Here is a 16075-nt window from a genome sequence, read left to right on the forward strand (position 1 = left end):
TACTAGTAATGCTCATTTGTTTCCACTATGTTATTTATTTATGCTAGTCGACTGTCCCTCTGAGAGGGAGTTCCATATTACAACTAGTAAATACTTACATTATGATAAGGCCCCAGTCAGGATTTGGGACCCTGTTGTGCCGGGCGTTGTATAAACACGTAAAGGAGATGACCCAGCTCTGAAGGGTTACTATAGAAAAACAAGCAGACAAAAGGGGAAGGATGTGATTATGATAGTTATAATAGGAAACAATAATGATATCACAATATGTTTATTCTAGTATTACTATTTAAAAACTTTTTTTTAGCAGTGGAAATATTTGCTATCTTCAACAAGCCAAAGACCCAACAAAGATGCAGCCAGTACTATACTGTGATGATTCCTATGAAGATCTCCAGGAATGGGCAGACTGTCAATGGCTTAGAAGCAAATTGGCTGGAGCATATGACAGATCACTTCAGGAAAGGAGGCTTGCTGGTGAACGCCATCTTCAGCCTTGGAATGGTAAATGGTATGGAATTTACTGAAAGCACTACCCTGTGACTCTTTTTCTCTTTTTCCTTTTAAGGGGCTTACTGTAGTTGAAGAGAAGACATTTGATAGGTGTTTTTAGGATAAAAGCCAAAGCAGATTTTGGTTTTGATCAACCTATTTCAGTGATGGAAATACCAAGTACAGGAAATACTTTGGTGATTGAATGAGGAAACCTGAGATCATGCATTATATTTTGTGTACATTGTAGAGATGCTTCTGCATTCACAGAAGTATGGAAACATAGATAGCTTCTGCTTATTTACATGAGTCAGTTTTTGATCTTTAATCTTTGAGGTTTTAACAAAGAGTAGCCTGTTTTTTTAACTACACTCTGGAATCACATACCATACGTGCAGATTACTTGTAGATTTCACCCCCACAGCAGCTCGTGAAATAATATCTCAACATTTTAAAGCAGTTGAAATAAACTAAGGGAGGCATTTCCTATAAACTGCCCTGCTGTACACTGCTTCTGGGTCTGAGTGTAGGTGACTGCAAAGACACTATTGATTTTGTTTATCCATTATCTAATCAGTCTGTCTAGGTTCTTATGCAGCACCCATCACCTGAGTTCTTCACAAAATTACAAAATGTACATATAATCTCTCTTTTACTTTGCCTTCTCCGATCTGGAAGATGTGCTGGAAAATGGAGGTGGTTCATTTGTTTTGTTGATGTTATAGCGAGAAGAGTAGATCAAATAAATGGGTGGTTTTGTTCTGAAAATTAAGCATCTTTGCCAGGATTTGAACCCTGCTCTCTTGGTTCCATAACCAGTACTTAGAACATACTTGGCCACAATGCTTTACTTAAAGTCAAGCCTTCAGCCCTGTTACAGAGAAGTACAATATTGACTTAGGGGTGTTCCGGACCCAGAAAGGATGGAAAGGAAAAGACGGGCCAACGGAGGGAAAATGTAAGGCAAAAATGAAATGTGCAGGTCATAGACAACAAACTAACTTTCTTGGAAGAATATGGTAGTAGTCCTCTCAAGACTAGAGAAGTAACACCCTGATCCTATGAATGCTGAGTGCCTTCACATTCTACTGACTTCATTGAGTTTGTTTAGCCATTCCTTTGTATTAACTCACTGGCTAGAGCGCTGATTTAGGGGCACAAGGTTTGTGGCAAAGTGAGACAAGGACTGCTGCCAGAAGGTTTTCTTCCTCTTTTGCTGCTGGCAGAAGTCTCCTGGCCAATGATAAAACACAAGAAAATTAATTTATCCTGTTAAAATTCAATTGGGAAATTAACAGTCAGTCCTAATTTTTCATTCTGCAGCAAATAGCAGCAAAGAGAAGGTCCAAAGTTCACATGATGGAATGATTTCTCAGAGCTTCCTGGCAAATCCTGTAATTGGTAGTTAACTTGCTTAGAAACAAATGGTCATTTATTTTGTGTATATAAAATTGAAATTTATAAAGTATGAGTCACTGAGCCTGATATGCCCAATTATGTCTGCTTTTTAATGCAAGTATTTATTCCTGGCCCCTCATCAGTGTACTGTTAAACACAGCATATGAAAAGTATTCTTATGTTATTTAAACATTAAAAGTGTTTTTACATAATATTGCTCTGGGGGAGGTTCATGCACTCAGATACCACGTTGAGGAGTGCTTGGAAAATGCCTACACACAGCGGTGAAGAGGGTAAGTCTTAAATGTTCTAAACAAACAGAATAGTACAGTTAGTTTAGAACTGTGTAAAAATGACCAGATCCAGAGTTAAGCTAGAGTAAAGGTTGTAAACAGACCATTAATTTACAATATTATTAGAATTTTATTATTGTGAAAGCAAAAAGTTTGAAAATCAAGAAAAAAGTGTGGAAATAATGAATTTAGAACATTGTTGTTGACTCAACCTAAATGTCATGAGGCTTAGAAATAGTCAGTATTGTGCCAACACTGTCCTTAACTCTGCCCTTTATCCTTAATCTCTTTCAATTCTGGGCCATAGAACACTGTATAAACTGTGGCTAAACCCACTAAGTAGCAGCTAGAAGCCTGCCCCTTCACTACCTTCATGGTAAAGGTAGCCCACGAAAGCTTATGCTCTAATAAATTTGTTAGTCTCTGAGGCGCCACAAGTACTCTTGTTCTTTTTGAGGATACAGACTAACACAGCTGCTACTCTGAAATAAAACATCTAGGTGTCCCTGCTTCTCCATGAGATGATAGCACTTGACTCTACCCATTTACTCTCCCAGTCTTAGTCAGAAACCTCATATTCCAAACACAGGTCAGAAGTCAAATTTTCTATATTCATTCAGAACTAATGAGTTATGGGCCCTCCATATTCTAATTGCCCTTCTAAGATGGGCTTGAAATCCTCCTGTACTTGAGGAAGGTTGGAAGTGTAGCTGCAGGTTATGTCATTGGAGAACAAAAGACCATATTATTGTGATTCATATATAATATACAAAGATTTTCATGTGACAGCTAGTGCAATTCTTCCACCAGTAAGAAGAGGCTAGATGAAGGCAAATGGGTCAGAGTTAAGCTTGGTGTTTGATACCTTAGCTGAGTATTTCCAGATTTTATGTTGTTTAGGTTTTTTGTTGATTTATAGTCCTCTAAATCGGTGGTTCTCAAACTAGGGCCGCCGCTTGTTCAGGGAAAGCCCCTGGTGGGCTGGGCCGGTTTGTTTACCTGCCGCATCCACAGGTTCGGCCGATCGTGGCTCCCACTGGCCGCGGTTCGCCGCTCCAGGCCAATGGGGGCTGCAGGAAGAGCAGCCAGCACATCCCTCGGCCCGCGCTGCTTCCCGCAGCCCCCATTGGTCTGGAGCGGCGAACCACGGCCAGTGGGAGCTGCGATTGGCTGAACCTGTGGACGCAGCAGGTAAACAAACCAGCCCGGCCAGCCAGGGGCTTTTCCTGAACTAGAGGCGGCCCTAGTTTGAGGACCACTACTCCAAATTCTTAGTTTTCCTACATTTGCTTGTTACCTTAACTCTGAATTTCCAACTTTTGGACTTTTAAAAAATATCTACAATGTGCAAAAAAAACCCAAAAGCAAAATAGAAGAGTTGCTTGGAAAAACAAAATGTTTGGGACATTACTGGTCACACTGGACAATAATCATTGCTCGTGTGACTGTACTGACCTCAGTGGAGTTGGCCCAGGATGCATTTGGCTTATTATTTCCCTATATAATTAGCTAATGTGGCTGGGATTCTTGTCACTTATGCTCAATTTGTGTGTGTGTGTGTGAGAGAGAGAGAGAGCGCTCAGTCAAAGGCTAACACACAGATCACATGCCAAGTAGAGTTTATGCCAGTATGTTTCACTCAGTAAAAACAATAACAACATGAAGGTTAGCTTCATAGATGAGGTGGCTTAATAGTTCAAAGACAACAGTGGGGAAAACTAGTATAGCTGTCATGATAAAATAAGAAATCTTTTTCCATACCCTTTGTTTAAATCACAAGCAAGAACATTACAGCAGCATTTTGCCAACAGATCTGCATCAAATATTTATACAGCCGAGTGAAAATAGCTTATTGTGCACAGTGGGGGAGAATCTTTACCTTAATAAAAAATGCAGTGATAATGGACCATTTGCTGGTGAAGGAGGGTGATTTAACCTTTGTATTCTGAGCCTTCACTCTGAGAAAGAATGAAGTTGCATGAGCTAGGAGGATGGAGAGGAAAATGACACCATGAACCAGACAAAATCGAATCAGGGTTTCTTTTAATAGCATGACCAGCTGTGTGGCCCAATGAACCATTACTAATGGAAATGGCCCAATGTTTGATTGCAGCACAGGGCTTGCTAACAGTATTTGAGAACTAACTGGTTGAATGTAATACACTGACTTCCAAGAGATTAATCACACTAATGAAGAGATTATTGAAAGATGAGTAAAACACACAGGAATCGGGCAGAAGTTAAATTGCTGGCATGGTAGATGGTGTAACTACTGCAGATTACTGTAGGAATTGTAAAAGAGAGTCTTGTTGTGTGGCCTGCAAAATTTTGGATGGCTATTTTTCTCGACTTGAGACATGATGGTTATGTCCCAGATCACACATGTGCTTGCATATTAGGGTATATACTTAGGGTATATCTACAATGTTGAGCTGAAGATATAAATTCCAGCTCACAGAGACATACCCACACTAGCTCTGATAAAGCTATTGTGCTAAAAATAGAGTGTAGCTGTGGCAGTGCAAGCGGCAGGATGGCCTAGCCAACCCAAGTACATAACTGTCCAAGTTGCTGGGAATGTGCTTGGGGTGTCTAGCCCCTCCTGCTGCCCATGCCACTCTGGCCACACTCTATTTTTAGTGCACTAGCTCAATCAGAGCGAGTGTGGGTATATCTCCTTGAGCTGGAATTTACAACTCCAGTTCGAAGTGCAGACATACCTTTAGTAGCTTCAATAGGTGGAGCTCATAGTACATACCTGCATGCTCGAGCAATATTTTTATTCTCCTCCCTAGTCATCTGTCCAAGTTTTCACTTCTTGTAAGCTTCCTTTTTGTGTTTAAGCTCACCAAAGATTTCTCTGTTAAGCCAAGCTGGTCGCCTGCCATATTTGCTATTCTTTCTGCACATCGGGATGGTTTGTTCCTGCGCCCTCAATAAGGCTTCTTTAAAATACAGCCAGCTCTCCTGGACTCCTTTCCCCCTCATATTAGCCTCCCAGGGGATCCTGCCCATCAAAGTCTGCTTTTCTGAAGTCCAAGGTCCATATTCTGCCGCTCTCCTTTCTGCATTTTGTCAGGATCCTGAACTCGACCATCTTATGGTCACTGCTGCCCAGGTTGCCACCCACTTCTACTTCCCCTACCAATTCTTCCCTGTTTGTGAGCAGCTGGTCAAGAGGAGCACCGCCCCTGGTTGGTTCCTCCAACACTTGTACCAGGAAATTGTCCCCAACACGCTCCAAAAACTTCCTGGATTGTCTGTGCACTCTTATATTGCTCTCCCAGCAGAGGTGGGGAGGGATAGCTCAGTGGTTTGAGCCGTGGCCTGTTAAACACAGGGTTGTGAATTCAATCCTTGAGGGGGCCATTTAGGGATCTGGGGCAAAAATTGGGGATTGGCCCTGCTTTGAGCAGGGGGTTGGACTAGATGACCTCCTGAGGTCCCTTCCAACCCTGATATTCTATGATTCTATGTCAGGGTGATTGAAGTCCCCCATGAGAACCAGTGGCTATGATCTGGAAACTTCAATTAGTTGTCTGAAGAAAGCCTCATCTACCTCATCCTCCTGGTCTGGTGGTCTATAGTAGATGCCAACCACGACATCACCCTTGTTGCTCTCACCTTTAAACTTAACCTAAAGACTCTCAACAGGCTTTTCTCCAGTTTCATACTGGAGCTCTGAGCAATCATACTGCTCTCTTACATACAGTGCAACTCCTCCACCTTTTCTCCCCTGCTTGTCCTTCCTGAAGAGTTTATACCCATCCATGACGGTGCTCCAGTCCTGTGAGTTACCCCACCAAGTCTCTGTTATTCCAATCACATCATAGTTCCTTGACTATGCCAGGACTTCCAATTTTTCATGCTTGGTTCCCAGGCTTCTTGCATGCATGCACAGGCACCTAAGATAACTAGCTGATTGCCCTACTTTCTCAGTATGAATCAGGAGGCCTCCACTGTTTCACCCACCTCCTTGTGTTTCCTCCCGGTATCCCATTTCCCCACTTATCTCAGGGCTTAGGTCTCCATCTCCTGGCGAACCTAATTTAAAGCCCTCCTCACTAGGTTAGCAAGCTTGCCTGCGAAGATGCTCTTCCCTCTCTTCGTTAGCAATCCTCCTTCCTGGAATAACTTCCCATGGTCAAAGAATCTAGCCTTCTCTCCGAAACCACCTGCGCAACCACGCATTTACTTCCACAATTCGATGGCCCCTATCTGGGCCTTTTCCCTCAATAGGGAGGATGGACAAGAGCACAACTTGCGCCTCAAACTCCTTTATCCTTCTTCCCAGAGCCACATAGTCTGCAGTGACCTGCTCAAGGTCATTCTTGGCAATATCATTGGTGCCCACATGGAGAACTAGAAAGGGGTAACAATCTGAGGGCTTGATCAGTCTCGGCAGACACTTCATCACATCCTGAATTCTAGCTCCAGGCAAGCAGCACACTTCTCAAGTTTCCCAGTCTGAACAGCAGATGGCTGACTCCGTCCCACTTAGGAGGGGGTCTCCGACCACCACTCCCGGAAGCGGTCGGCACCACATCCCTGCGTTCCCTGGGGGAGGGGAGGGCAGAGGGCTCTGCGCACTGCCCTTGCCTGCAGGCATTGCCCCCTGCAGCTCCCATTGACCAGGAATATGGAACTGCGGCCAGTGGGAGCTTTGGGGGAGGTACCTGCAGGCGAGGGCAGCACACTGAGCCCTCTGCCCCCTCCTCCCTGCCCCAGGGGCCGCAGGGACATGGTGCCAGCCGCTTCTGGGAGCAGCGCGGCATGGGGCCAGGGCAGGCAGGCAGCCTGCGTGAGCCCCACTGTGCACTGCTGCCACCCCAGAGCCACTCCAGGTAAGCAGCAGCAGGCTGGAGCCCACACCCTGAACCCCTCCTGCACCCCTGCCCTGAGACCTTTGCTGCACCCCAACCCTCTGCCTTGAGCCCCCAGCTCCCTCCGCACCCCTCCTGCACCCCAACCCCTGCCCTGAGCTCCCTGCCGGACCCCTCCTGCACCTCAACCCTCTGCCCTGAGCCCCCAACCCCCTGCCCTGAGCCCCCTCCTGCACCCCTCCTGCACCCCAATCCCCTACCCTGAGCCCCCTCCTGCACCCCAACCCCCTGCCCTGAGCCCCCTCCTGCATTCCGCACCCCCTCCTGCACCCCAACCCCCTGTCCCAGCCCTAGCCCTTCATTCATGGCCCTGCATACAATTTCCCCACCCAGATGTGGCCCTCAGGCCAAAAAGTTTGCCCACCCCTGAGCTGGGCACACTTTTGATGTGTTCTTCCTTGAAGGCAGCAGTGCTATCTTTCTAGCACCCCGTGAGTTCAAGACATTCCAAAGGGGGTGTGGGAAGGAGATGGGATCAGAGCAAAGCAGACTGTTATGGACAAGCAGATATGTCAGGGGCGCAGCAGTGGGTGTACTTGCTCCCTGCATGTCTGGGAGTTCTGGGGGATACTGTGATGCCTGGCTCTCCTATTGAATGGCGAGGCTCTACATCACCTCCTTTGTGAGCCATGGACAAAAAGCAGCAGTTGAGCCCATGGTTTTATCATTGGCCTTTAAAAGAGGCCAGTGGGTTTGTCCAAATGGGTTGTCAGCTCTACATTCATGTAATTGTCAAAGAAATGCTGTGTGGATAGTTTCTGTTCCCTCCAGGTAAATGTAGATGAATAAAGACCCCAACTAAAGGAAATTATCGGAGCCTTGACAAGGCACTAGACAGTAAATATAGGCATTGGCTCAGACTGAAAACGTCTTTTCTATCTCTAATTTTTATGGTTTACCTGCAATATTTCCAATAGCAAGTATGACAACTACTAAAACCTTTTAATAACAGGTTTACTGAACAAAATGTGCCCTTGGAGTCACTCTTATATGGAGAATCCATCACTAGGTTTGCTTTTATTTGGATGTGTGTGATTTTCATTAGTTATCATATCAGCTCTGTGTGATCTATTGTTTGGGCATATCTGGTTCCCCTCCAAAATGACAAATTATGGCCATGTGCAGAAAATAATTTAATTAAAAATTAAAAGAAATTACGCTATAAAATGTCTTTTTTTTTTTTTTGCAGGGAGAGAAAACATGTGCAAGATCTTTTATAATCAGTCATCCAAAATAAATGTGTTATTTAGGAGCTATTTTAAGGCAGGCTGGCTGAAAACATGTTTTACTAAGCAATGTAAAAATAATTCACAGTATATTCTATCATACACAGAGTAATCTTTTGTAATCGTTTTTGAAATATATGATTATTGATTATTTCATAATTTAGATTATTTATCTTACAAGGAACAGTAATTCAATTGCTTCTCAATTGTGTATCTTACAAAATAGCTCCTTAATAGAGCACATACTGCAAAACATTAAAGAAAGGAATTGGTTAGTGACTTCTGCTTATGAGTACATGACTAAGGCCTAGGAGAACATGCTGCTACTTAGTAATGATCTATGAAAACCAAAAGAAAGGCTGAACATGCAGTTATATATATGATTGAAAAGGGGTAGGGGACACTGGCCCTAGTGATCAAAGTACTTTCATAATTCATGCAATAGTTGTGAGCACATCTTTGCTCTCACACAATCCTTAATTTGCATATGCTAATAGTTACTTTGTGCATGTAGATTAGGTAATTGCACTTGCAAGTGCAGTGGGATTACATGACTTGTGTGGACTAGTAGATGTATTCATTAATATTGTAAGCCTAAATAATGAGGCCTGTGAAAATTTGGCAGTAAATATTATGTCATATGGTCTTCATCCATAAGAGTATAAGTATGTGTATAACTTTAAGCATGTGAGCAGTCCCATTGGTTTGGGGCCTAACGTGGGCATATTTCATTTTGCATGTTCAAACTGAAGTAGTTATGTTGTTGAAAATAAACACATGAACACATAAGTGATCATGAACCTTGCTCTTACAGAATCAAGGGTATTATTTAAAACTACAAGATGAATTAGTCTCATTCACTTTAGCTGAACTGTAATGTATGGCGGTCTCCTCCTGTGTCCTTTTTTATTAACATGCTGGGGGAAAAGATCAGATTTTGATCATTAACAAAGTAAAATGCCTTGCTGTGTGTAAGGTATGTACCATGCAGCTTACAGAAACCTCTTGTTTTTGTAGATTCCATGCAGGACTTGACAGATGGAGTGTTTGTCTTTGAAGATCTTTCCATGGAAGACAGTAAAACTATACAGGGCTATGATGCTATTGTTGTGGAACAATGGACTGTCCTGGAAGTAAGTATATCATTTACTATAATTTTGTTTCCACCATCACGGTATTGTAATATTTTTCTAAATCACAAGCTGGCAAGCTGGTGTAATAGACTTCCACATACTTCATGGGTTACTGCCTGGTCTACACCAAGGGGGGGGGGTTTGATCTAAGTTACGCAACTTAGTTGAAGTACTTAGACCTACTCACTGTGGTGTCTTCACTGCGGTGAGTCGACTGCTGCTGCTCCCCGTTGACTCTGCCTGCGAGTCAATGGGAGAGTGCTCGGGGGTCAATTTATCGCATCTAGACTAGACACGATAAATCGACCCCCGCTGGATCGATCACTGCCTGCCGATCCAGCGGGTAGTATAGATATTCCCTGAGGTAAAGGAAAGAGGGCTTGAAAACATAATGACATGGTAAGTTAACCGTAAGTGGGATGTGTACGTGGCTTAATAAGAGATGTTTCGTGTGTTGTACATTGGAGTTCTCAGCTAAACTGTTTGAGTGGCATGAGTGGTGGTGACAGATAGAACTCAAGACCCTTCTGTTCCAAAAACATGCCTTTGCTACATGAACTATAAAGAGAATCTCCATCAGTTGTCATGGCAGCATAATCACACATGCTAGCTCAAGTTCTAACGTTACATTCATCCCGGGGATAGTGGTACTAAAAAGATCTTAGATAGATATAGATGCCATGAGTACACATAACTAGTAATTCGCTTTGTAGTGACCTCTCTGGCCAACACAAAAAGAACTGACAAGGGATGAGCAGAGATGCGTCTTTGGCCAGAATGACGGTCAGCACTAACCAGAGTTGAGTGTTCGCAGATTAAAGGCGAGAAATGGGAGCAGAGTGCAGAAAAACTAAGCATGCAGCATATCACCTTATTACTATGAAGTCAGTAGAAAGACTCTTTGGATCAGGCCAAAAGGTGTATATCTCCAACTGTAGGCAAAACTAGTTCAACGAAACTGAGCTTCAGAATTCTTTGCATCTAAAATGAAGGATCAAATGGAACAATGCGTGTGTATTGTCACCCACATTTTTACTTTAATTTGCTTTTTGTATGTCTATGTCAGTGCTGCCAGAAAAAAATATGTATTAAAAAAGATAATGGCTACACGTCTAGTTTGCTATGTGGAGTAAAAGGGTATAAAATCCGGAGAGAGGATTAAACAAAGCATGGTTTCACGACAAGTATGCATAACAAAAAATGTTGGGCAACCACCAGTTTAAATATGTAAAATCCCAAGCAATTAAAAGTTAAGCACCACCGATTTTAGTGGTGATCAAGGGATGGCTTGTGGCGTAGTGAAATAAAATGGCCATACAGTAATGTTCAGAGATCTAATCAAAGAATAATACAGGCATTGTGTTAACCAGCTAGTGGTGGGTCCTCTTGTGGCTAAAAGTGTCTGAATAAATAATTTGGGTATTCTGTTCACTCTTAATACAGATAGTTATACTCTTGAAAGTAAGTTGGAACAGGCTCTTTTTTGCACATTTTTAGGGCTAAATTCTGGCATTAAGACAGAGCTTTGCAAAGAGTGCCTGTGAGCCTTTGCATCTCACAGAGGCATTGTATCCTAGTTGTGCACTAGGCCTCCAGGTGTTCTTAGGGAGTGCCCTTGCAGAAATTCTTACAGAAGCTGCAGCATATGCTCCTTTCCAGGGTAAGGAGGGGAATACCGCCATGGCCTTGCCTATGCCTTTCCAGTTTTAGGGTGACTGCTGCTTGTAACCGTGCTACACAGAAGCAGTCCTCATGCTCAGGAGCACACAATAAAACTGTGGTCAGCCTTTATTTTCTTATATAAGTGTGAGAGTCAGGGAGAAAGGTTCTTTCTGACCTCCCCTGTCTTGTTTATCCACATACGGGCTAGGTACAGTCGAGCCTGTCTGTGCTTTAAGAATGCATTTTAACACCAAGTTATTTCAGCATTTATTTTTGAAAGAGCTTGACTTTTATCCTGATAAATATTCCAATTGTATAAATTGAATTGTTAAAGAGAGGATATATAAACAATTAAAACCCTTTGAAAGCTACAAAGCCTTTCTTGCTATAAACAATGCTTTACTTTGGTTTTCATAAATTTTAACTGTTTTGGGTGTTAAGTATCAGGCGACTCAGAGAAAACAATAAATACTAGTCTTGTGAATTTCCACAGGAGCCTTTGGAAGTCTTATTGGTTTCTTTCAAGGTACAAGCCTTAAAACTATATATTTTCTTTGCTATTGTTGCTGTATAATATTTTAAACATTTATAGCATTTGCTTCAGTTGGATTGTTGCAATTGTATTCTCTTTTTATTGATTATATCACTTGATAGTTTATCTTGATAGATTTTTGGGTTAGGTTTTCCTCACTGGCTGAGGCATGAGAATACTCCCCTCAAACCATCTAAGACTTTTGAGAAGTGAAAATTGGAAGTGACTTCTGAGGGAGTGGAAACAATTCAAAAGACTTTTTTAAAAAAGGCAAGAATGAACACATTTCAGAGGCCAATGGGCCAACAAGCAGAAATGACTGACCTAAAAAAGAGTGCCATGCATATCCGTATCCAGGGTGTGCAGTTCTTTCACCCCTCACATTTTGCCTTTGTAATTATCTGTCAGCCACAATGGTTCTTCATAGAACATTTTTGGGATGGATTTTGGACCCAGTGCTAATTGGACAGATTCTCCAAGTCTCTTGAGTACAAAAAAGTTTTCAGATTTTTTTTTTTTTGCCTTTTCTAGGGCTAAGTAATCCTCTTGAGCAAACACTTCATCAAAATGCAGAGTAAGATAGGCTCTTTGCATGCAGCATTATTCAAGCTATAGAAGGATATCCAGGTATAATTGTAGTAGACTAGGTGTTAAAATCATCCGTACTCATACAGCAGGTAGCATGCACATAAGATGGGGTACACATCGTGTGGGCCAAATTAATCCCTTGTGCAGTTCCCTTGACTTGGTTGTGAGATAGGTCATTAACTGGGTTAGGATGTGGATTTCAATTGGGAGGATCTAGGTTTATATAACTCAGGTGCCATGGCTAAATCATCACCTGATGTAACTTGAGATCAGGATGGCTTGCATGCTACCTGGCAATCCTGCTCTTTATGTTTGTGTTGATCCTAAGAAACTCTTGCATCCAAACCAATTCAAGAAGATTGAGAACCAATGAATTTATCACATAGCTAGAAAAGTTTGAGTAGCAGCCGTGTTAGTCTGTATTTGCAAAAAGAAAAGGAGTACTTGTGGCACCTTAGAAACTAACAAATTTATTTGAGCATAAGCTTTCGTGAGCTACAGCCACTGAATGCATCCAATGAAGTGAGCTGTAGCTCACGAAAGCTTATGCTCAAATAAATTTGTTAGTCTCTAAGGTGCCACAAGTACTTCTTTCCTTATAGCTAGAAAAGTATCTCAGAGGTTTGTTGGGAAGCCATGTAAGCTGGCTATCCATGACATCCTTTCCCTTAAGAGACTTAGCCCAGTATTAGTATTCCTATAATTCTTACTGTTTTCCTTAGAGTCCCCAACTGAGATCGGGTCCCCGCTATGCTAGGTTCAAACACATTAAGAGACAGTCCTGGCCCTGAAGAGCTTATAGTCTAAATCAGTGGTGGACAACCTGCGGGCCACCTGTGACCCATCAGGGTAATCCGCTGGCGGGCTGCAAGACAGTTAGTTTATATTGACCGTCCACAGGCATGGCCGCCTGCAGCTCCCAGTGGCCGCGGTTCATCGTTCCCGGCCAATGGGAGCTCTGGGAAGTGGCAGCCAGCATGTCCCTGCGGCCCGCGCTGCTTCCCACAGCTCCCATTGGCCAGGAACGGTGAACCGCAGCCACTGGGAGCTGTGGGCAGCCGTGCCTGCAGATGGTCAATGTAAACAATCTGTCTCGTGGCCTACCAGCGGATTACCCTGACGGGCCGCAGGTTACCCACCACTGGTTTAAATAGACAGGGTAGACAGTGGAAGGTGGAACAGAGGCAGAGAGGGGAAGTTTGCAAGTCAGTGGAAGAGATGGTATTGGAATTGGGAATGGCTGAAAAAGAAGAATTCAGAAAAATGTTGAGGTTTTGATCTTTGTTTTCATTTTCCATTAGAACAAACTTTTATGAGAATGAGAGACACACTAACACCTAGGGCGGTGATTAGGGTGTTCATCCTGGAATATGGGGTATCCAGGTTCAAGTTTCTGCTCTGCCTGCTTCAAAGTAGGGATATCCAAATCCCAGGCAAGTGCCCTAATCTCTCAGGCTTTTAGAGTTAGTCTCTCACTCTCTTCTCCATCTTTCTTGGTGGAATTTTTCCACTTATATAAATAGTTAAATATTCACTGAGTCAGCAAGATTGACTCTGTAACGGTTAGGTCACTCCCCTGGCATTTGGAAGGATCCCAGTTCAAGTCTGCTTAATTCAGAGCAGGGAATTAAATCTGCCTCTCCTGTGTCTCAGATGAGTGCCCTGACCACTGGGCTGTTGGCTATTCTGGAATGGGTCTCTCTCTGTGATTTCTACCAGAAAGTCCATCCTGGACCTGAGAAAGTTTTGTCAAAGCCAATATGTTTCAATGAATAGGCATTTTCTGACCCCCCACCAAAAAACAACATTTACTGAAAATTTCCCAACCATTTCTAGTTAGAACCCAGGCTGTCTGACTCCTACGCCAGTGTTCTGTCCAGTAGACCAAACTGTCTCCCAGCCAGATATTCTTAGAATTCACCTTTGTTCACAGACAAATGCAGGGAAATCAAGCTGCCAGAGATGAAGATTAGATCACAGCTGGAGAGAGAGGGACTTTAGGTTCATGGATGACAGAAGAACTCACTGAGACACAGTGGAGTTATCTGGAACCTTAATAAGTGCTTTGCCTCTACTACAGTTACACCAAAGAATCATGAGCAGAGTTTTCCAGAGGGGTGAAGTGTCTGGTTAATCCAGACTTTCTCATCCTTATGCAAGCTCATGGTTGGAGCAGTATAGGCTATGCTCATCTTTTCTAAAATTCCATCCTGTTAGAACATGTCTGTCTTGCACCAGACATATGGAAGAAACATCCCTGGACATTCAGAAATTCATGGATAAAATGACTCCCATTTTGAGCTTATATCAGACCTGCTTATCTTGAAGCTTCAGAATTTTGGGGATGGAATCAGAATTATATGTACATTTCAGTGTAATTTCTGCAGAGCTTATCCAACTTCCCTTGTTTGTGTGCTCCTTCTGGGGATGAGAACTGTCTTATCGAATATGTTGTTTCTTTAAGTGTACTCCAGTTTAAAAAAATGCAGCCACAACTATGAAAGAAAAGATGCCATATATCTTCCAGTCCCATCAATAATAAAGTAATAAATAAAAAGATGATAATACCCCGCTTTTATACAGTGCTTTGCATCAACAGATCTCAACGCGCTTTACTAAGAAAAGTGAATCTATTGAGACTAAATAAAAGGTAAACTTTCCAATAATCATAAAGGCAAATGAGGGGGAATCGGCATGCCTCTTTACAGAGAAAATATTGCCTGTTTAATTGCTATTAAACAACAGTAATGCTTCCAAGTCTAATGGCGAGAACAATCTGAACACTCTGATGCACTTGGTATGTGTGTAAAATGTCAGTTTGCAAGAGGATGTAAAGCTTGCAGCTGTCACAGTATGCGGTCCGCCAAGCAACTGACAGGATGTAATAGTTCTGAGTTATTTAACTGTTTCCACTCAGACAGAACAGAACTCTGGTATCTTTGCAAATGACCAGAGAACTCTTAATGACTAAATGCTTCCCTCGACCGTATTGCTTTAGCCCTAAAAATGTCAGGCCACATTATTTTCACTAAAATCTGTGAGCTCTAGCATTAAAACATCTTTGATGGTTTTAATTCTGCTTGTGCAGGCAAATGTGGGTAGGCAGCTCTGATTAATCAAGAACTGTCTGGTTTCCCTTCTCCCCAACTCCAATCTGTCACCTTCTCTTTCCTGTACCCAAGAAACAACATGTTGACAAATTAACCAGTACTTTATTAAAATGAAGAGCTATAAACAATTATTTCAAATATTTGCATTGTTTCTCACTCGTGAGTAACAGTCATTCTGAAAATATTTTCCTTGACTAAAGGCTATTTCCCCACTGTGCATCTTCAGCTCTCGCTTCAATATTTTTTTTCTTCTGTGTCTGCAGCGTGTTGATTCGAATTACACTATAAGCTCCCAGATATATTGTGATGTTTCAGTGTCTGGTAGAATGGAAGTCATGTGATATAGTATCAGCTATAGGTGTGGTAAATGTTCATAATGTGGTTCCTATCCCAACAGACAAAGCAAAGTTATTTCTTCAGCTAAGCCTGCGTCACAAGTTTCCTTAATTCAGTGCTCTTTCTGGAAATTTCTCTGGACATCTGGCCTTAATTTAGTTTTAAATCTGATCTACCTTAGATTCCAGTGACTTTGATCTCCTCACTTTGTTACACTTGTCAGTCTGTGGTCATGAGAAAGACCCATGACTAGAATAGCAGGAGGGTTGAAGGTGATGACTACTAAATTCAGTCCTATGAAAGACCTGTACCACATAAAAGTAGTCTGCTCAGTGGGGAAAATATTGGCGGTTTGTCCTTGTTTTGCTCCTTTATCATGTATATACAGCTAAAAAGCTTGGGGAAAGGCATTGGGGTTTTTT

At 42.5% G+C, this 16075-nt stretch overlaps 1 protein-coding gene across 5 annotated transcripts in view; it reads left to right on the plus strand.

Moving 5' to 3' along the window:
- The window catches only part of RFTN1 (raftlin, lipid raft linker 1), a 108232-nt gene that overhangs the window by 70687 nt on the left and 21470 nt on the right, over positions 1 to 16075 (plus strand). For 4 of the 5 annotated variants that reach the window (XM_073333543.1, XM_073333546.1, XM_073333547.1 and 1 more), the window contains exons 6-7: positions 308 to 511; positions 9310 to 9425. In XM_073333543.1, the coding sequence (XP_073189644.1) occupies positions 308 to 511; positions 9310 to 9425 (320 nt within the window). The remainder of the gene's footprint in view (positions 1 to 307; positions 512 to 9309; positions 9426 to 16075) is intronic. The other variant, XM_073333544.1, reaches the window with a different exon arrangement.

Source organism: Lepidochelys kempii, chromosome 2, assembly GCF_965140265.1.
Source record: "Lepidochelys kempii isolate rLepKem1 chromosome 2, rLepKem1.hap2, whole genome shotgun sequence".
Classification (NCBI taxonomy): domain Eukaryota; kingdom Metazoa; phylum Chordata; order Testudines; family Cheloniidae; genus Lepidochelys; species Lepidochelys kempii.